General features: G+C 35.4%; 1 protein-coding gene across 1 annotated transcript; it reads right to left on the bottom strand.

Moving 5' to 3' along the window:
• Window positions 1–1029: 1029 nt before the first annotated feature.
• Window positions 1030–6497, bottom strand: LOC146932473 (transport inhibitor response 1-like protein Os04g0395600). Its single transcript, XM_085704152.1, has 4 exons — window positions 5657–6497; window positions 3754–4246; window positions 2839–3637; window positions 1030–1549 (listed from the first exon to the last, which is right to left on the bottom strand). Exons 1-3 carry the CDS (start codon window positions 6172–6174, stop codon window positions 2882–2884), a joined length of 1767 nt encoding a protein of 588 aa, XP_085560278.1. The 5' UTR covers window positions 6175–6497; the 3' UTR covers window positions 1030–1549; window positions 2839–2881.
• Between the last annotated feature and the right edge of the window lie 12949 nt (window positions 6498–19446).

The following is a 19446-nucleotide window of genomic DNA, read 5'->3' as shown; positions in this document are numbered from 1 at the left end:
GCCCCCTTATGCTAATGATAAGATCCATGCATGTAGTCATATAAGTGTGAAGAGTATCATGAGTAATAGAGTTCACCTTGTTAGATATGTAATGTCATGTCATCTATCAAGTAGTAAGCAAAGAATAAAAAAGAATTTATATCCTTCTATAGAGCATTCTCAACAACATCAAAGAAAATAGACTAGTTCCAAAGGGTGGTATAAATTCTTTCATTGATGAAATTCCAATCCAAACAAGCATGAAGGCCAAGACTAAAGAATAATATTTAGCGCAATATTTCTGAGGTAGAACAAAATTAAACAAGTCATTTCTTCTATTTTATCTTTCAATATTAAAATATTTGAATAGCAAATATAATTAATTGAATTCTTTAGCAATAAATGCAATTTTTTTTTTTTTGCTAATATCAATTATAGGTGAGTTGGATTTTATAGGCTTTCAAAGGTTTGGACATGTCTCAAGGTTCAAAGAGATACTGGTAGATCATCCGTCAAAGAAATTCTCACACCAGTAGGATGAGTCAACTTCTTACCAACTAAACCAACATTTGTTGGCAATAAATGCAATGATTTTGAAATGTTGCAAACATGACACCATAAAATCTTTTCTTTTAAATGACTTGCTTCAATATTCTTTTTTTTTTTTTAAAAAAAAAAAAAACTAACTGTGAAAGTGTCTTAATTTAAAATGATAAGTTATTAATCATTATTACATTCTTTTATCATGATAATAAGTAAATTTCAAACTACAGACGAATTGACGAGTCATCGGCAAAAATAATATGATTTGACCTATAAACTTTATCCAATCATACCCTAGAGCAATTGAATGAGATAGTAAAAGAAACTCTTTCCTCATAGCCATAGATTTTAGGTTTGAATCTAATCATAAGAATGCAACATAATCAAATCTCTTGAAAAAGAACTTTGCCCCCCATTGCACCCTATCCAACTTGAGAGATTAGTCTCTACGATTGCGCACAAAGGATACATAGTTCAACAAAAGAAACAATCATATGCATGATTTAATTTTTTTTCTTTTCTTTTAATCTCATTTATTTCCTAGATTTCAACCAATACCAAAAGGGAAAAGTGAATTTTCCTGAACACATATTTCAACACAACAAAATCAAAATGTCTTCACCATGCGGCAAATTCCCTTCTAGCATTCATTATCCTGTGAATTAAATAAACTTTTTCCTGTAATCAAATACAAGATTTTTCATGTCATTTGGATATGTTGTTCACAATTATTGCTCATTTACAATGAACACTTGCATTATTTTTCTTGGTGGGTCCAAGTGGTCTAAAGAAGGCAAGTTCATTGCAATTATTTGATGTCAAAAGATTACTTTATTGTGTGTCTCTCTCGCCGGCCTTCCTTATCCTTTGCATTGATGTATCAACACAAACAACAATCAATAGCTACGTTTCAGGCATTGGCTACATGATTGAACTGAAGTTTCAACCTTTCTTCCTTCCATCTTCCATATTATTGAGCCTTCATAATCAGTATGCGCACTTTGCCATATACGGTAGCATTCAATGGCTGCAAAACAAAATTATAAAGCGCGACATAAGTGGAAATTACAAACTTATAATAGGACTGACACATTGTAATGAAGCTGCCAGATAGAGGGTAAGTCAGTATAGCATGGCAATCACGTTGAGATAAATTCAGTTAGAGAGGAGCTGAGAATCTAGAGGGCAAGGCAAGGATAACTAACAGTAAGTTGAGGGATACGGAGAGCTTAAGGAGTATAAGAAAGGAAGAGAATGGAATTACAAGGCAAGAGAGTAAAAGTCATCACTTGTTTGGATGAACGTTTTACAGTCTTTGTTGTTTAGACTATTTATCCATGTTTTGCGTGAGAAGTTGACGTTAATATACTGGATTTGTGTCAAGTTAATAACAGCACAATATTATAGTACTTAAAAATAATTTTCAGAGTGAGCCAATCCTACTCAATGGAGTTGATCAGAAAATAATCTAATCTAACCTGACTCGTTATTCTAATGAGAACATTAAAATAATTGAAAAAGTACAGAAATATACAAAAAGGGGCAAGAACTATTTGCAGAGAGAAGGGAGGGAACTTGAAATGGTGGTGCACTTGTATGACTGGATGGTTGCAATTTTGTGAGAGGGAATTGAGAGCGTTACAGTCTGGGAGGTCCCTGTAAGTTGTGTTTTGCCATTTACATAACTGAGAAGATGTGGTGAGTGTGGATGAGAAGCTGGGAATAGAGAGCTGACCAAGTAGCATTTACTTATACGATCATGCACCTCTAAAAGTGGATAATGCATGACACGACTCTAGTAATTAACTCACATAAGCATACACTACAATGACGACATAGTTGACAAAAAAAAAAAAGTGATTGTTGCCGGTAGTAATGAAGTCCATTATTTTTTTAAGGGTTAGTTAAGTAAATGGTCCCTATAAATATTCAGAATTTTGTTTTTAGTCCCTACAAAATTTTCAATCAGCATTTTTAGTCCCAATAAAATTTTTCCATCAGCATTTTTAGTCCCTAAAATGCTTAAGAAAAATGTCACAGAGACTAAAAAGTGTGATTTTATTTTGTAGGGACTAAAAACAAAACTGTGAATATTTATAGGGACTAAAAACTTAATTAACCCTTTTTTTAACAATCAACAATTTGACTTAGAAGGAGCAGAATCATACAATTGAAAACAATAACTCATGTAACTTCTTATATAATTAATGGAGTAGTTGTGGAGTAGCTGTTAGATGTCATTCACACTTCATTAGGAATTCATAGTTATTATCTATTTATGAGAGAGAGAGAGAGAGAGAGAGAGAGAGATATTACCAAGGACTTTCCTGAGGTTCAACGAAGGACTGGAGATGGCATTTCAGAGAGTGAGAACAAATGGAGGTGCATCCCTTCTTGGTCCAGCAACAGAACGATAAACATAAAGTTTTCCAGCCTGACTATCATCACCTCCTTCTTCCTGCATCACTTCAACATTCAACCTAGGCCTTTCTTGTGCTAACAATCTACATCCATTCATCGTCACTTTGCAGTCCGACATCCAAAGTGACCTCATTGACTCATACTTGTCAAAACCAGACAAAAGTGCGGCATTGCCGAATGGACTGTCCCTTATCTCAAGTTTTCGCAGCTTCGGACAGCCAACCAGTACACATTGCATTGCCCAATCACTGCTTCCAGCAAAAGCCACTGAAAGTGTTTCCAAGTTTTTAGCATACTTCCCTATATACTCAAATGTCAGGTCAGTTAGAGAACCTGACACAGCAAGCCTTTGGAGTTTAGTGCAGGTCTTAACAACTGCTCCAAAGGCCTCGTCCATAGGTTCACCCGTCTGGTAATCTGGCTGACCAGGGGTCATGATGCAGAGCCGAAAATGAGTAAAGTCGGGGCAGTTTTCCACAACAGTAGCAACAGCAGCATTGGTCATCTGACGGCAAAAGTATAGGACGTAGTGTAGCTTCCGGCATCCTTCAGAGACAGCAATAAACCCTGATTCAGTAACCCCGTGTGCAGCGCCCTCCTCAAAGGGATCCCCAGGAAAAACACGTAGCTCCTCAAGCAATGGACAATATGATCCAACAGCTTCCAGTCCCTTGTCTTCAACTGTGTCCAATACCTGCATAAGGTAGATGTTCGAATACACTTTCGTTAGCAGGCACCGAAAAAAACCAATCGAAAACTTCAAAATCGATGAAACTTTAAAGAATAAAGAACAAAGAAAGAAAATCATACCCAAAGGCGTCGAAGATTAGGACAGCGAACAAGAAGCTTAGAAAGGCCTTCACTGTCAAGAGGAGCATAACTAAAATTCAAGAAAGTCAGATTTGTGCATGCAGGGTATAGAACTTGGTGATATTGTGCCGAAGCAACCCATAAACCAGAAAGGGTGTGAAGACTTCTACAATTGTTGAACGCGCGTTCAAGTTCTGAATACTGCTGACCTGTCAGCTCTTGTGAAAATGAGCCAGTACCAAGCTCACAGAGCTGAGGAGCACGGACAAGAAGTCTTTGCAACTGTTCCAGTGTTACGCTTTTGTTAACCTTCAAAGTTTTTAATGAATTGCACCTAGCGACAAGTTTCTCGAGCGCGTCGAAGTTTACATCATTGCTTAGGTTGGCAAAGTTCAATATTTCCAATGATGTAAAGCTTTCTGGGAAGCAACTCAACCAATTACCACTTTTGTCATCAACGCCATTCTCCTGTATGTCAAGTTCAGTTAAGTTCCTGCATCCAAGTAATATTCAGAAGATGATTTATTTGTCAAATGAAAGATTAAGCAACAAAATGCATCATAATGGAGATAATACAAAATTTTCTAACTGCTTGAAAGTAGTTAGAAAATCTCTACAAAATAGTGGAATTGATGTGATCAACAATTTTCACGATGCTTATGCTTTGAAAGTAAAAAATTTCTCTACGAAAATTAAACATCTGAACACAGTACTTGAAGGTTCCCCCTAATACATCACACTATAATTATGTAACAGTGAAGAAATTAAAGTTTCACTAACATTTATAAGGATTTAATTGGTATTCAATGCCAGGGCAAAGATTTTTTACACAATCAATCAATTATAATCACAGATCATTAAGAATGTTTGCCTTTCATTAAAACTATCTTAAAAGTCACATATATAATTAATTGGTTGTGATTGCTCGATAGTGTAGAGAAAATTTACACTTGTGGTGTATGAAAATTTAACTCTATCTATAAATGTTCTGTATTTAAACGAATCTAATAAATCAATCTATATTGTTCACAAAAATATTAAATAACTCAATCTATATATTGATAGAAAATTATCATTCTTGCAAAGGCAAAACAACTGCATAAACCTTTATCCAAGAAAAGAAAAAGCAGCAAATCAGGACGACATACAACAAATCTAAGCCAACTCTATCCTCATTCTGGACTGCTAAGGTAAGAACCACCTAATTCTAGATAAATAAAATTTAATTGATTCCCTACGTCGTAGCTTCTGTTTTTTTTTTTTTTTTTTTATTTCGGCATAAATAAGGAATATCACCTTGTTCCCATTCTCAATTGATGCTCAAATATTAATTTCATCATACATAACATAAGTGACTCTCAAAATCACAGTTTTGTGGTCAGATTCTGTTTCCACTGGCAACATAATTCACAAACATCTCACCAATGGGAAATTGCATCGATGCACGACACGTTCAAATGGCAAACAAACCAGACAGTCAAGAAAACAGAAAAAGGAATCTAATAAAAGAATGATCTATATTATTCAAATCGGTTAGCACAGACAATTTATACAAAGGGAATCAAATTTAGTTTAAAATTGTTTAAAACTAAACTCATCTATTAACTATATAACATCATCCAAAAGGCAAAAGCAACAATTTCACATCAAATGAGTAACATCATCAACTTGGTAAAAACTGAAAAGAAAAACATCCTCATCAGCAGTAAATATAAAAACTCAACTATTGTTTGTTTCATATGAAGAACACTGAATACTACTCTTTCTAGCTCTCATACAAAATAAACCTTACACATCATAAATCAAATATTAACAATATCCAAATCCAAAACTGAAAAATTAAATAGGCTAAAAAAACACAAAATCATTTATATTTTCTGAACTAAATAGAAATTATTCTTACTTGCAATTAGTAGCAACAGCAGCCAAGCCATCAGTGCTAAATCCATCACAACTCAAAAGAGAAAGAGCTTTGAAATTAGGAAAAGAAAAGGCCAAAAACTCCAAACTTTCATCACTAACAGCCATTCTCTTAAGCCTTAACTCTTCAAGAAAAGGATATTTATCAGCAAAAACAACCAACCATGAATGAATATCAGCACCCCAATTTGCAGGAACCAAGTTGAAATCAGAAAAACGAGGTTTTCCTTTCAGTGTAACACTTCTTATGTTTGGAAATCTACGTGTCAAGATCTCAGGTGACACAGCATAACAGTTACCTATGAAAACATTCCTCCTTGACCATCTTTCAGCGTTGTACCATTCTTTGCATACCAATGAAACTGAGCTTCTGTCTTTGCGTGATTTCACCATCCCAAGAACACGTTCCAACACTTCATCTGGAAAATCTGAACTTGAATCCATGTTATTGTTTTTTTCACCTTGTGATTCCTTCTTTCTCTTGCACTCTACCATGTTCATCAAAACAACAAAAAAAATAAACTTTATAACACCCTTTTGAAGAAAGAAAAGAAACTTCAATTGGGTTTTGTGTATGACTGAAAAAAATTTAAATCACATAGATAATTTTTTTTGTCAACTAGTTGAAACATAGCAATGTACTAAACTAAAAAGTTTAAGGTATGTGTTTTTTTACTACAAAGGTGGTTTTTTCATCCATGTTTTGTCTTCCAACAAAGAAAAAACATGAAGAAAAAAAATAAAAAATAAATGAAAAGATTCACATAAAGAAGCTATGAATCTGAGATCTGATAAATAAGAAGATGAGGTAGAAGAAGAAGAAGAAGGTGAAGTAGATAGATAGATATAATATTTATATATATTGAAATGAGAGTGATGATAGAGAAAGGTCAATGAAAAAATGGGATCTTTTTTCATGAATCAAACAAAGCTTTCATTATTATGAGTCCAAAGAAGCATAGGCACCTATGGCGTATTATAGCAAAAAGCAGAGAAATAATATATTATTTTTGTTATTATAGTAAAAAATTGTTGTAGAAAATGATACAGATCTCCTGGCTTATTTTTCATATGGGTTTTTGACTTTTTCTGATAATTTTAATTAGCAGGTGAGTATACAATGTATTTTAATTTCTTTTTGGTAATTAGTTTTATTTATCATATTAGTCATTTCATAATGTTTTAAAATTGACTACACCCAAAAAAAGATGACCATTTTTCAGTCCGTAAAACTTAACATAATTGATTAATCGATATTGTTAGATTTTATGAACAAAAAACTTTGAAATCCGAGTTATCGACTAGTATTGTGGACACAACTGATATTATCCTCAATGAGTTAGAATTTGAAATTTTGTGTTTGTGTATGTGAATTTAAATTGTTGTTGTCACTCAACCCAAAAAAATTGATAATTTTTTTTGTTAATGAGTCATTAGTACGAAATTTTTGTTGCCACTAACGATAATTAATCAGTGTCAGGATCAAACACCTGACTATTTATTTAAAGAATTCAAATTTTTTACTAATTGGATTAATTCGTTTTGGTCAATATTTTATCTCTTTTTTAGTGTAAATAATGAAGATGTATGATGGTAAAAACAAATACTCATGTATTTAAAAAAAAATACTTAAAAATGTATATAAAAAAGAATTAAACTAAAAATCATTTTTACTTGTTTTTACATGATACATGTATGTCTGTGATCAATAATGACACAAGCTTTGAAATCGGGGTTGTGAAGAATGCTATAGCCCACCAAACTTAATCATAGCTATCCTATGTGGATGATTTAGCCACGTTGTCCAAATGAGGCTGAGTATTATTTTTTTTTGGTTTCAGCTAAAAAAAGTAGAATATTCGGTCAAAATAAAAACGAAAAGGTGAATTGAGGAATTTTTTTAAGAATTTTTATTTGAATGATTCTTAAAAATATCTTATTTTTAGTGAAGGTTGATACAATAAATCATAATTCTTCTTGTAAGTATTGAACGCATATCACTAAGAATGAAGAGTCACTTTTCAACCAAGTCATTTTAAAAGAGTCAATTTTTAACTAAACGATTTTAGGGTAACCAACAATTCGGGGTTGTTCTAATATTGACCTCTCCTTTAAAACTTAAACACCAAGGGTGTGTTTGTTTTCGGTTATGTTTGTAGTTTCTTGAGAATAAAATGATAGAAATATGCAAGGGTATGTTTGCTACAAACTTACTAAATTTTATTCTCAGATATAAAATATTTATGAGAATATAAAATTTTCCAAAGAAAAAGTGGAAATGAAGTTCCGATGAAGATGAGAATATATTGGGAACAAAAATACTTGTTAACCTCCCTATTATATTTCCTCTCAAAAAAAAAAAACCTCCCTATTATATATTAAGGTTTTAGGGAATATTATACTAACCAAACATATATTTTTCTAAATGCATGAGAATAAAACTCACAGTATTATACACCAAAGAATGTTATTCCTAAAAATAAATTTCGCAAACTTGAAGCAAACGTCCTCTAATGGATTATCGAAAGCTTATGAGGAGAGTGCTCTAACATAAATGAGAAACTTTACTTTCCTTCGTAATTTTTTTCTTAAATGAAAGAACACAAAAGTTGTATCTTCGTAATTTTTTTCTTAAATGAAAGAACACAAAAGTTGTATTTTATAACAATTTTTTAGTGTTTTGGGGATGCCGATCAATAAATTCTTCAAATTCGATCTAATTTATTATAATATTTTTTAGAAAAATAACTTTTTATATAAAAAAAACTATCCATGACTATTCATTTAGTATTCTCTATAAAAAAAAAAAAATCTGTAACACCCATACTAGACGTATCTAGAAAGTCTAGCACGTGCGTTGAATTTAGCACTGGATACATTAAAATATACAACAATAAAATTCCGAATGAATTTCTATACAACAAAACGCGTTCGTACTATATCAATACATCAAATATTATCTAATTTAAAATGAATTCATCCTTGAGATCCATATTCTTCATGCTTCGGGTACGAACGAGCTCTTGCTGAACAATCCATCCGGCTACTACCCTGACGTCCAACCTGATATCTGAAACAAATAAGGATTGGGATGAGACATAATGTCTCAGTGAGTTCCCCTAAATCCTAGGCTATAGGTACCTCAGGGGAAACCTACGGTCACCACGTGTCTACATTACAACCTGACGGTTGATTATACGTGTGTGGTCATGCTTTCCTAGACGGTAGTGCACGCTAGACCCGTCATAGGCTTATCTCACTTGTTATAGGCTTCTCTTCCTATACGTGTCATGGCGGTCGAGAGGGAACCTAAACCGCATTGCCAAGAATACGATCTACGTATCAAGGCCTAAGCATAACATAATCATGGCACGATTCTAAACCTGACGATTAGGGGAAACCTAAGATCGTCACTGGCATCATATTTCTTTTCTAGCTTCTACTTGCTTGAGTATGTTGTATCTAACAACATAACCTCTCTTATCACATAAGTGGTTCTTTCTAACTTACTAATTCTTGACGAACTACGCCAAGTCTCTATGACATAACATATACATGAATAATAAATATGCATAGTCAGCTTCATTTATTATGTTAGCGTGTAACAAACATCTTATCTGAGTTCATTTTACGGATTAGTTCCGAGTGGAGTAACCCCGGAAGTTCATCCCTTACTACCGGTGAAAATGCTTTGCAATAGCGCACCGGACTTCCTTAGTGAACGTGCGGGTCCCTTACGGCTTACCCCATTCCCCTAGGAGAACCTTTTATATCCAACCTTGGAAGGTATATAAAAGACACGACACTTTAACTTAGTGAAATGCGGCTCCCTTTCGGCTTAACCATTCCCCCTTGGGGAACCCCTTGAACCCAACCTTGGAAGGAATTCAAGAGACATAACACTCTCATTATGATCTTAGTCTTATGCATGTATGAAGGTTAAACCTAATCATACTATCTCTTTTACCTCAGATCCTAGAACGATCCCACTAGAGGTAAACTAAAGGCTTGCTTAACTTACTTCGTGAATGGATATGAAATCGATTCACGTCTTGCCATACTCGTATGGCCCTTGCTTCTTTAAGAAGATAATACTCTTAAGATATATATGCGAAGAGCTTAGACTTCACGTCTTGTCATTCTAAGGATTCTTGCTAACTAGCTAATTCTCGACGACTATGTCGAGGCTCTAGTTTTCCCTTGCTTAAGGAATATCTTGCTACCCCAGTTCGTATCATACATACATGTCATTCTCTCATATACCAAGCATCACTAAACATGTTTAATACTTGCTTCATTCATAAGAAACTCTTTTAGAAAATCATCATATAGGACCTTGGTTTGAGGGGTTTGTTTTTATAAAAGATTGCACGGGTAACACCAGCTCGAAAGATGACAACAGGGCCTGAGGCGAGCAAGCTGTGCTCTTGTGCACGAACTCACTCGCGAGGCGAGTAGCATCACTCGCCGTGGCGAGTTGTTTTGCTCGCGAGGCGAGCTCAGTGCGAGCAACACCCCTCATTCGACATTCATGCTCGCCATGGCGAGCAGCTTACTCGCGAGGCGAGTTATGACAGTCCAGCACCTGCATAATTGGTGTTTTTGACCCAAAAACCTCAAAACCAAACATCCATATGCATAACATGACACTAGATGCCATAGAAAACTTGTAAAACATTCATATGACAAGTATAAAACATATTTAGCATGCATGGCATAAAAAGGGGTAATTAATTCATTCATAAACCCTAGAATTTTCATATTATCTTACAAGACATAAACATAAACCCAAAGGGTAGGATAGCTATCTATGGAACTCACCTAGCAAAGTTCTTGCAACATCTCCAAGTCCCAAGCTCGACAAGCCCAAAACCCTAGCTTAATCCACTTGCTTCTTTGGCTCAAACCATTCAAACTTGTTGTCCTTTCTTGTCATCTAAGCATCATGATCCTTGACCATGAAGAAACCATACCTTGATTCATCCTCCAACTTACCATGAACCAACCCTAACCCTTGATTTCAAAAGGACCTCAACTCAAGGTTGTTCCTTGCTTATCCCTCTCCACTTCCATGAAATATAATCAACATAAGCTCCAAATCAACAACCAAAAGCCATAGCTTCTTGCTTAAATCCAAACCCTAACTTCTTGGATCCATTCTTGAGAGAAGAAATATAGTAACCAAGCAAAACCCAAGCTTCCTCAAGCTTAAGAAATTAAGAGAGAGCAATATTAGTTCACTTGCTAGTGGAAAGAAGAAGATTTGGTGGAGAAGAAGAGAGAAAAGGGCGTGGGAGGTAGAGAGAAGGAGGAGAGAAGTCTTTCCCAAAAACCTAGAGTGAGAAAGGAAAGGAGAAAGTGTGATATTTTGGACCAATTCCAAATAAATATCCTTTCCTCGTGAACTTACCATTTTGCCCTTGACTTGAACGTGTTTAAAACGACTCTGATACTTTCCCTGTAAAAGCTGACATCTCATAAAATATTTCCAATAACTTATTTTCCATGAATTAAATTCATCTGACACGGTCAACGGGTAATATACCGATACTGTCAGGCGGGATATTACATTCTACCCCCCTTAAAAAAATTTCGTCCTCGAAATTTAGAGACCGTCTACCAAACATCATGACATAAACTTACCATCTTTGGTCTGAGCCATACATTTCTATTCATACACATTCAAAGGGGTCGTTGTATCATGTCCTCATCTCGTTTCTTAACCCAAATGCAACCGAACATAACCTTCTTGATCTTGATATTACTTAAACTTTAGAGTTAACTTGTTACATCATGATTTAGAATATTCCTTGCTACACAAAGACTTGTCGTCCCGGACTCGTACTTTACCCGCTTAACATAAACCATTCATAAAGATATCTTATCATAAACATGAACACCCAGGATTTGCCTTTTAATTGGGATCCTACGGAAACCAGGTTTGCCCTGCAGTGCTTACTTGCAACATAAGACATATTTCATACATATATCTTACTGTACCTTGAGACACATGCTTCTTACTTGCATTATTCATATAAACGATTCCATGAATCTCTTATTTCTTTTCAGAGCCTTAGAAAATATTCTGATTTCACTGCAATTTCATTGCATCTTATCACACCCTTACTAAGGGGTAACTCATATTACTTGACATGAGGATGTGAAATTAACAATACCGTTCATCTGACAATTAATCACTACCGTCGTGGTTCGCATGCTCTTGAAACTTTCTAGCAAATCTACTTGCACATACATCAAACATTCTTAAAACATTTTCGTGTATCCTGTAGGATATTGGCTTCATACGAACATTGTCGTTCCCATAACATGTGCATACTTTCAAGTACCGCCTCTTGTTAAATGATAACGATACGTGTTCAAAAATCTTTCTTTGAGGAATTCTCTTAAACTCTGGTATTCGGGTTCTTGGAACGTATAGTTTCATGATTAAAAAGATTTTATCATTTCCAAGACTGATTGTGTAATGGCACTCCAGAACCACCAGGCGAGTTTCGATATTTTTAGAAAAAGATTTTTTTTTTTTTTTTTTACAACTCGCCCAAAACTTGTCCACGACAAGTTGGTCCTGAAGTTTGTACGTCTTAAGTGAGTTCACTTACGACGTATCTCATCAGTTTTGAAAATGTATAATTCCATGAGTTAAATAAAAACATTGTTCCTAAGTTCCTTGATACCAATCTTAACTTTAAAAGTCATAAATCATGACTTGACATATTTTAACAAGTATCGTTTCCACTCAACAAGTATTGCATACGAAAGTATGATTCTCATTGAACAAAACTTGAGGGTCGCATCTCCCTACATGTTAACATGCTTACATATCCATAGGAAAATCCTTGGTCCACCTGTCATGACTTGTTCCTCTTCTTCAGGAACACTAAACTTGAATCTCAAGAGGAAACCTTCTGAACTTCACATGTTTTCCAATATCATCATCATTCATGCATCCATTCTTACCTTTCACATCGAGAACTCCTCACTTGTCTTATAATGCATTCTTGTTAACTTGTATTACCCATCGAAAATTCTTTCATACTAAAATTCCATGTTTCATGATTAACGATTAGCTTCCGTGGCGCTACTCTGATTCCCTCCGGTTGGCTTAAACCATTACTCTAATCCGTTAGAGCAATTAAGACTTCACATTTCTGATCCTCACTTGAATACTCCTTTCTCGAACTGTTCTCAAAATTTCCCATATTGCAACCAATGTCACATCCTTACACTTGTCTTGTAACTTCAAATCTCATGATAACTTATCTTATGTTCATAATACTTGACTTGGGGGTAAACCTTACGTTCTTGCTGGTTGCATTTACCATACATATCATACTTGAACTTGTTTCCGAGTAAACTCAAAATTCCTTTAACAAACTCATCTAGCACTTGTACATATCTTTCTTGAGCATCTAACCTTGTATCTTCGCATACTATATTTTGCTTAATCATACCGATACTTGCTCGTTGATTTTTCCTTTAAAGAAAATTTTGTAAACTAACGCACGGGTCATTGACGTTGATGATTTTCTACTATATACAAATACTGAGTTTAGGCCCCGGTCGTTACTCTAAAATCATAGAACGAGTTGATAACACATACGTGGCATCAAACCTAGACTCTAATAAGTCTAGCCCGCTCCATGAGTGTCGTAGCAAACCGGTTCCTAGAATATCTCTTGTGAATTTTCAAAATGTCAACTTCTATCACCCATACGCGTAATCTTTCTAAAATTATTTAAACTTTATGATTCAACATCCTATCGAGCCTTAGCAAGTCTATTAAGCAAAACATAGGTTCGAGAGATACACCATAATTCCACATAACCTTGCACCGCCTTAACTTCTTCTTCATACTTCATGCATAAACATCCGTGACTTTCCTTCTAAATACCGGAACTTCTATATTCTTAATCTTGGCTCGTTCTTAACTCTTAACACATTAACTTCCAAAGCTACCTTAAACCGTATCGATTTCGTTGATGGTTGCCCATGTCTTTTTCCTTGAAAATTTTAGGATATGATATGTATTCGTTACTTGAGGTCATAAAATATTTTCGTCACATAAAAGATTATTGCGAAGACATCTCCCCAATAGTCATTGCAAACCATAGGAACGAATTGGTAGAAAATGAAAAGTTTCGTCCCCGGCTTGCTATTGGTGAGCTTCTCCAACTCTATTTTTCAGAAAACATTTATTGCATAAAATTTCTTATTCCCAAGTATACAATGCACATCATTCGTTCCTACTATCGTAAAATATTCTATAACATATGCATGGCAACATCAACCTTTTTCGATACAATTCTTGGCACGCCGGAAATCAACTCCTTACTCTTGATAACATAAAACTTTCTCTTGAATCCTTAACTTCCTCCACTACGAATAACTTACCTCATTACATTGCCACTTACACAACTTTCAGAGCATACATGTCCTTAACTTCATTCACATATTGTTATTCCTGAGAGCCTGCTGACTCCGTCAACATACGTCTACTTCTCGCTATCTTGTAGCCTTGTTCTGACATTCCAGAATATCATAAATCCATTCCAACAACAACTCTTACCGAATCTTTCGGTCATGATTAGATATATATATCCAACTTCTTTGCTTACGGGTACATTAAGTATCACTATCATCTTACCCGACGTTGTCGGAACGTTCCTTCCTAACATGCCTTACATTCCCGGAGGATTCACACTTCTACTTGATTAGTTCACCGGCCATCTTTTGGCACGATCAAACTTCTTCATCACATACTTCGTTCCTCCTGGGTCCTATTCAGCTCTCAGGTATCCATTCTAATCGTCGAATGTTAAATTGAGTTGATCAGGCTCAACTAACAACAACAACTAGAACATTTACCCGGAACCCAATGGTCCCACTACCTTAGTTGTAATTTAATGACCCAAGGCACGGTCTGAATCGACCTGCTCTGATACCAAATGTAACACCCATACTAGACGTATCTAGAAAGTCTAGCACGTGCGTTGAATTTAGCACTGGATACATTAAAATATACAACAATAAAATTCCGAATGAATTTCTATACAACAAAACGCGTTCGTACTATATCAATACATCAAATATTATCTAATTTAAAATGAATTCATCCTTGAGATCCATATTCTTCATGCTTCGGGTACGAACGAGCTCTTGCTGAACAATCCATCCGGCTACTACCCTGACGTCCAACCTGATATCTGAAACAAATAAGGATTGGGATGAGACATAATGTCTCAGTGAGTTCCCCTAAATCCTAGGCTATAGGTAACCTCAGGGGAAACCTACGGTCACCACGTGTCTACATTACAACCTGACGGTTGATTATACGTGTGTGGTCATGCTTTCCTAGACGGTAGTGCACGCTAGACCCGTCATAGGCTTATCTCACTTGTTATAGGCTTCTCTTCCTATACGTGTCATGGCGGTCGAGAGGGAACCTAAACCGCATTGCCAAGAATACGATCTACGTATCAAGGCCTAAGCATAACATAATCATGGCACGATTCTAAACCTGACGATTAGGGGAAACCTAAGATCGTCACTGGCATCATATTTCTTTTCTAGCTTCTACTTGCTTGAGTATGTTGTATCTAACAACATAACCTCTCTTATCACATAAGTGGTTCTTTCTAACTTACTAATTCTTGACGAACTACGCCAAGTCTCTATGACATAACATATACATGAATAATAAATATGCATAGTCAGCTTCATTTATTATGTTAGCGTGTAACAAACATCTTATCTGAGTTCATTTTACGGATTAGTTCCGAGTGGAGTAACCCCGGAAGTTCATCCCTTACTACCGGTGAAAATGCTTTGCAATAGCGCACCGGACTCCCTTAGTGAATGTGCGGGTCCCTTACGGCTTACCCCATTCCCCTAGGAGAACCTTTTATATCCAACCTTGGAAGGTATATAAAAGACACGACACTTTAACTTAGTGAAATGCGGCTCCCTTTCGGCTTAACCATTCCCCCTTGGGGAACCCCTTGAACCCAACCTTGGAAGGAATTCAAGAGACATAACACTCTCATTATGATCTTAGTCTTATGCATGTATGAAGGTTAAACCTAATCATACTATCTCTTTTACCTCAGATCCTAGAACGATCCCACTAGAGGTAAACTAAAGGCTTGCTTAACTTACTTCGTGAATGGATATGAAATCGATTCACGTCTTGCCATACTCGTATGGCCCTTGCTTCTTTAAGAAGATAATACTCTTAAGATATATATGCGAAGAGCTTAGACTTCACGTCTTGTCATTCTAAGGATTCTTGCTAACTAGCTAATTCTCGACGACTATGTCGAGGCTCTAGTTTTCCCTTGCTTAAGGAATATCTTGCTACCCCAGTTCGTATCATACATACATGTCATTCTCTCATATACCAAGCATCACTAAACATGTTTAATACTTGCTTCATTCATAAGAAACTCTTTTAGAAAATCATCATATAGGACCTTGGTTTGAGGGGTTTGTTTTTATAAAAGATTGCACGGGTAACACCAGCTCGAAAGATGACAACAGGGCCTGAGGCGAGCAAGCTGTGCTCTTGTGCACGAACTCACTCGCGAGGCGAGTAGCATCACTCGCCGTGGCGAGTTGTTTTGCTCGCGAGGCGAGCTCAGTGCGAGCAACACCCCTCATTCGACATTCATGCTCGCCATGGCGAGCAGCTTACTCGCGAGGCGAGTTATGACAGTCCAGCACCTGCATAATTGGTGTTTTTGACCCAAAAACCTCAAAACCAAACATCCATATGCATAACATGACACTAGATGCCATAGAAAACTTGTAAAACATTCATATGACAAGTATAAAACATATTTAGCATGCATGGCATAAAAAGGGGTAATTAATTCATTCATAAACCCTAGAATTTTCATATTATCTTACAAGACATAAACATAAACCCAAAGGGTAGGATAGCTATCTATGGAACTCACCTAGCAAAGTTCTTGCAACATCTCCAAGTCCCAAGCTCGACAAGCCCAAAACCCTAGCTTAATCCACTTGCTTCTTTGGCTCAAACCATTCAAACTTGTTGTCCTTTCTTGTCATCTAAGCATCATGATCCTTGACCATGAAGAAACCATACCTTGATTCATCCTCCAACTTACCATGAACCAACCCTAACCCTTGATTTCAAAAGGACCTCAACTCAAGGTTGTTCCTTGCTTATCCCTCTCCACTTCCATGAAATATAATCAACATAAGCTCCAAATCAACAACCAAAAGCCATAGCTTCTTGCTTAAATCCAAACCCTAACTTCTTGGATCCATTCTTGAGAGAAGAAATATAGTAACCAAGCAAAACCCAAGCTTCCTCAAGCTTAAGAAATTAAGAGAGAGCAATATTAGTTCACTTGCTAGTGGAAAGAAGAAGATTTGGTGGAGAAGAAGAGAGAAAAGGGCGTGGGAGGTAGAGAGAAGGAGGAGAGAAGTCTTTCCCAAAAACCTAGAGTGAGAAAGGAAAGGAGAAAGTGTGATATTTTGGACCAATTCCAAATAAATATCCTTTCCTCGTGAACTTACCATTTTGCCCTTGACTTGAACGTGTTTAAAACGACTCTGATACTTTCCCTGTAAAAGCTGACATCTCATAAAATATTTCCAATAACTTATTTTCCATGAATTAAATTCATCTGACACGGTCAACGGGTAATATACCGATACTGTCAGGCGGGATATTACAAAATCTCTTTCAAATAAAATGTAAAATATTTCTTTATAAAGAAAAAAGATGCGTAAGAAATTCATTCTATTTTCTCTTGTCCCCTCCTCCAAAACTCTTCCATCCACTACCCTTCACACTCTCAAGAAAAGACTTAAAGATTTTTTTGTCCAGGAATCAAATTTATGCATTTTTCCAAGGATTACACTGAAGTTCATAAACTTGCCAACTGAACTTTGTTAAATGTTCACGTCATCCGTTGAAAAAAAAAAGTGAAATGAGAGTTGAGTGTGATTTCTATTTGTTTTTGTTTTCAAAAAAGGTGTATACAATACAATACAATATTGCAATGTGAATTAATGTGGTGGTGGCGGTGGTGGGGACTTTCCATCTAAATTGGATCCCTCTTGAATTGGATAGGGTTTGGTTAAAGAAAGCACATGCATCCAACCTTCTTTGAAGGAATTCTTTGTTTTTTTTTAACCTATATAATAATATAAGATGCGGAAAGATCCATCATAAATCATAGATGAAGGGTAAATTTTAGTGCTGTCAACTATCTTGCTGCTAAAATCATTAACCCTTCTTCACTTAATTAATTAACCATAAGAAAACATTACACTTTTGCCATTACAATTTACAAATTGGAGATCCACTATAATGGTGGTCAATCTTTTTGCATCCTTGTTATCAAATCATTTTTACAACTAGTTTTACAATTATTTAAAGCACTATAGAAAATGCAAGTGGTGACAAAAAAATTAAAAAGGTCTATGGTCTTCATTGACCGATTGGAAATGGCATCATTTTTTGTTGTTATGTTTAACTTTGAGTGAGAATTAGGTAATACAATTTTGTAACATGCATCTTTATCGACACTATGGGATAAGGTTGTGAACAAAATGAATTGTTATTGCAAGTGATCTAATTCCAACTAACTAATTTTTATTTTCAATATATTCATGGTGGTCATTACACATTATAAGGCCAAAAGCCTCTCATTGAGGCTCCAATGCATTTAGTTTGGTACAAAAGATAAGATGTGAAAGGGTTTATAGGATCAAATCCTTGACCTTAGCCAGAAACACCAATAAAGCTTCTAAATAGTACTTTGTTCAAATAATTGTGAAGTAAAGGTTATTGGTTCACTTTCAATTAAAATGGACCCCTACCCATTTGTTCCCCAAAGCTTAAGAATCCCATGTTCTTCTACTTCTGTCCGACCATCACTACTTTCAATTCATATCATATCCAATCTATCTTCATTTGTTTGTCTAAATTGCGTTTAGTTTCCGGGTTTAACACGTGGCAATTTCGACTCTAGGCTAAATTCCATAACCCCCACCTAATTAATTACTGTCTCCTCTGATTTATACTCTCTCCGGTCATATTTATAAGTAAAAAAATTACTTTTTAGATACATTGAATAATTAATGTATCCGGTCACATTTATGGGTTAGATACATTAATTATTTGATGTACCTAAAAAAATTGTTTTTTCCTTATAAATGTGACCGAAGAAAGTAAGTCTTTTAACTAAAAGTTTTGTCCAAAAAAATTTAAGGGTTTTTTTATCAATATTCCAAAATATTTCTACACAATTTTTTTGGGTGAAAGTTTCTAAACAAATTAGTAGGTGCAATTATTGTATTTTTTTTAAACATGTCATTTAGTAGTAGTACTACTAATTTATCTTAAAAGATAAAAAAGTTAAAATTAAACAGGTTAATATACAAAGGTTGTTTCAGAATATTTGATGTGTTATTTAAGTGGTAAGAGTTTAACCTTATAAATAAGGTTAAACTCTTGTCGATGAGGATATTATATTTCATGTTTTGGCCTTGTGTTATGAGATATGGTGTGCTAGAAATAAGAAATGTTTTGAGGGTAGTGAGGTTGATGTGGCTGCCACTATTCAAAAGGCGCAAAGATCTATTGGGAATTTTAAGAGTGCTAGTACGATGTTGGGGGAGACACTAAGTGGAGGTCCAATTTTGCCAATATCTGATGTGCATTGGACACCTCCTTTTAGTGGTTTCTATAAACTTAATGTTGATGCAGCAGGTCCG

This window comes from Medicago sativa, chromosome 4, assembly GCF_051527215.1.
Source record: "Medicago sativa cultivar Bolivia chromosome 4, Bolivia_mono, whole genome shotgun sequence".
In the NCBI taxonomy this organism is placed as follows: domain Eukaryota; kingdom Viridiplantae; phylum Streptophyta; class Magnoliopsida; order Fabales; family Fabaceae; genus Medicago; species Medicago sativa.
This window is presented reverse-complemented; position numbering and strand designations above follow the sequence as displayed.

Excerpts from the sequence above, each read along its gene's own strand:
- LOC146932473 (XM_085704152.1), bottom strand. The coding sequence starts at position 6,174 with ATGAACATGGTAGAGTGCAAGAGAAAGAAGGAATCACAAGGTGAAAAA. Across the intron at positions 4,247-5,656 it reads GCTGTTGCTACTAATTGCAA|GAACTTAACTGAACTTGACA; the intron begins GTAAGAATAATT and ends ACTTGGATGCAG. Across the intron at positions 3,638-3,753 it reads CTAATCTTCGACGCCTTTGG|GTATTGGACACAGTTGAAGA; the intron begins GTATGATTTTCT and ends TACCTTATGCAG.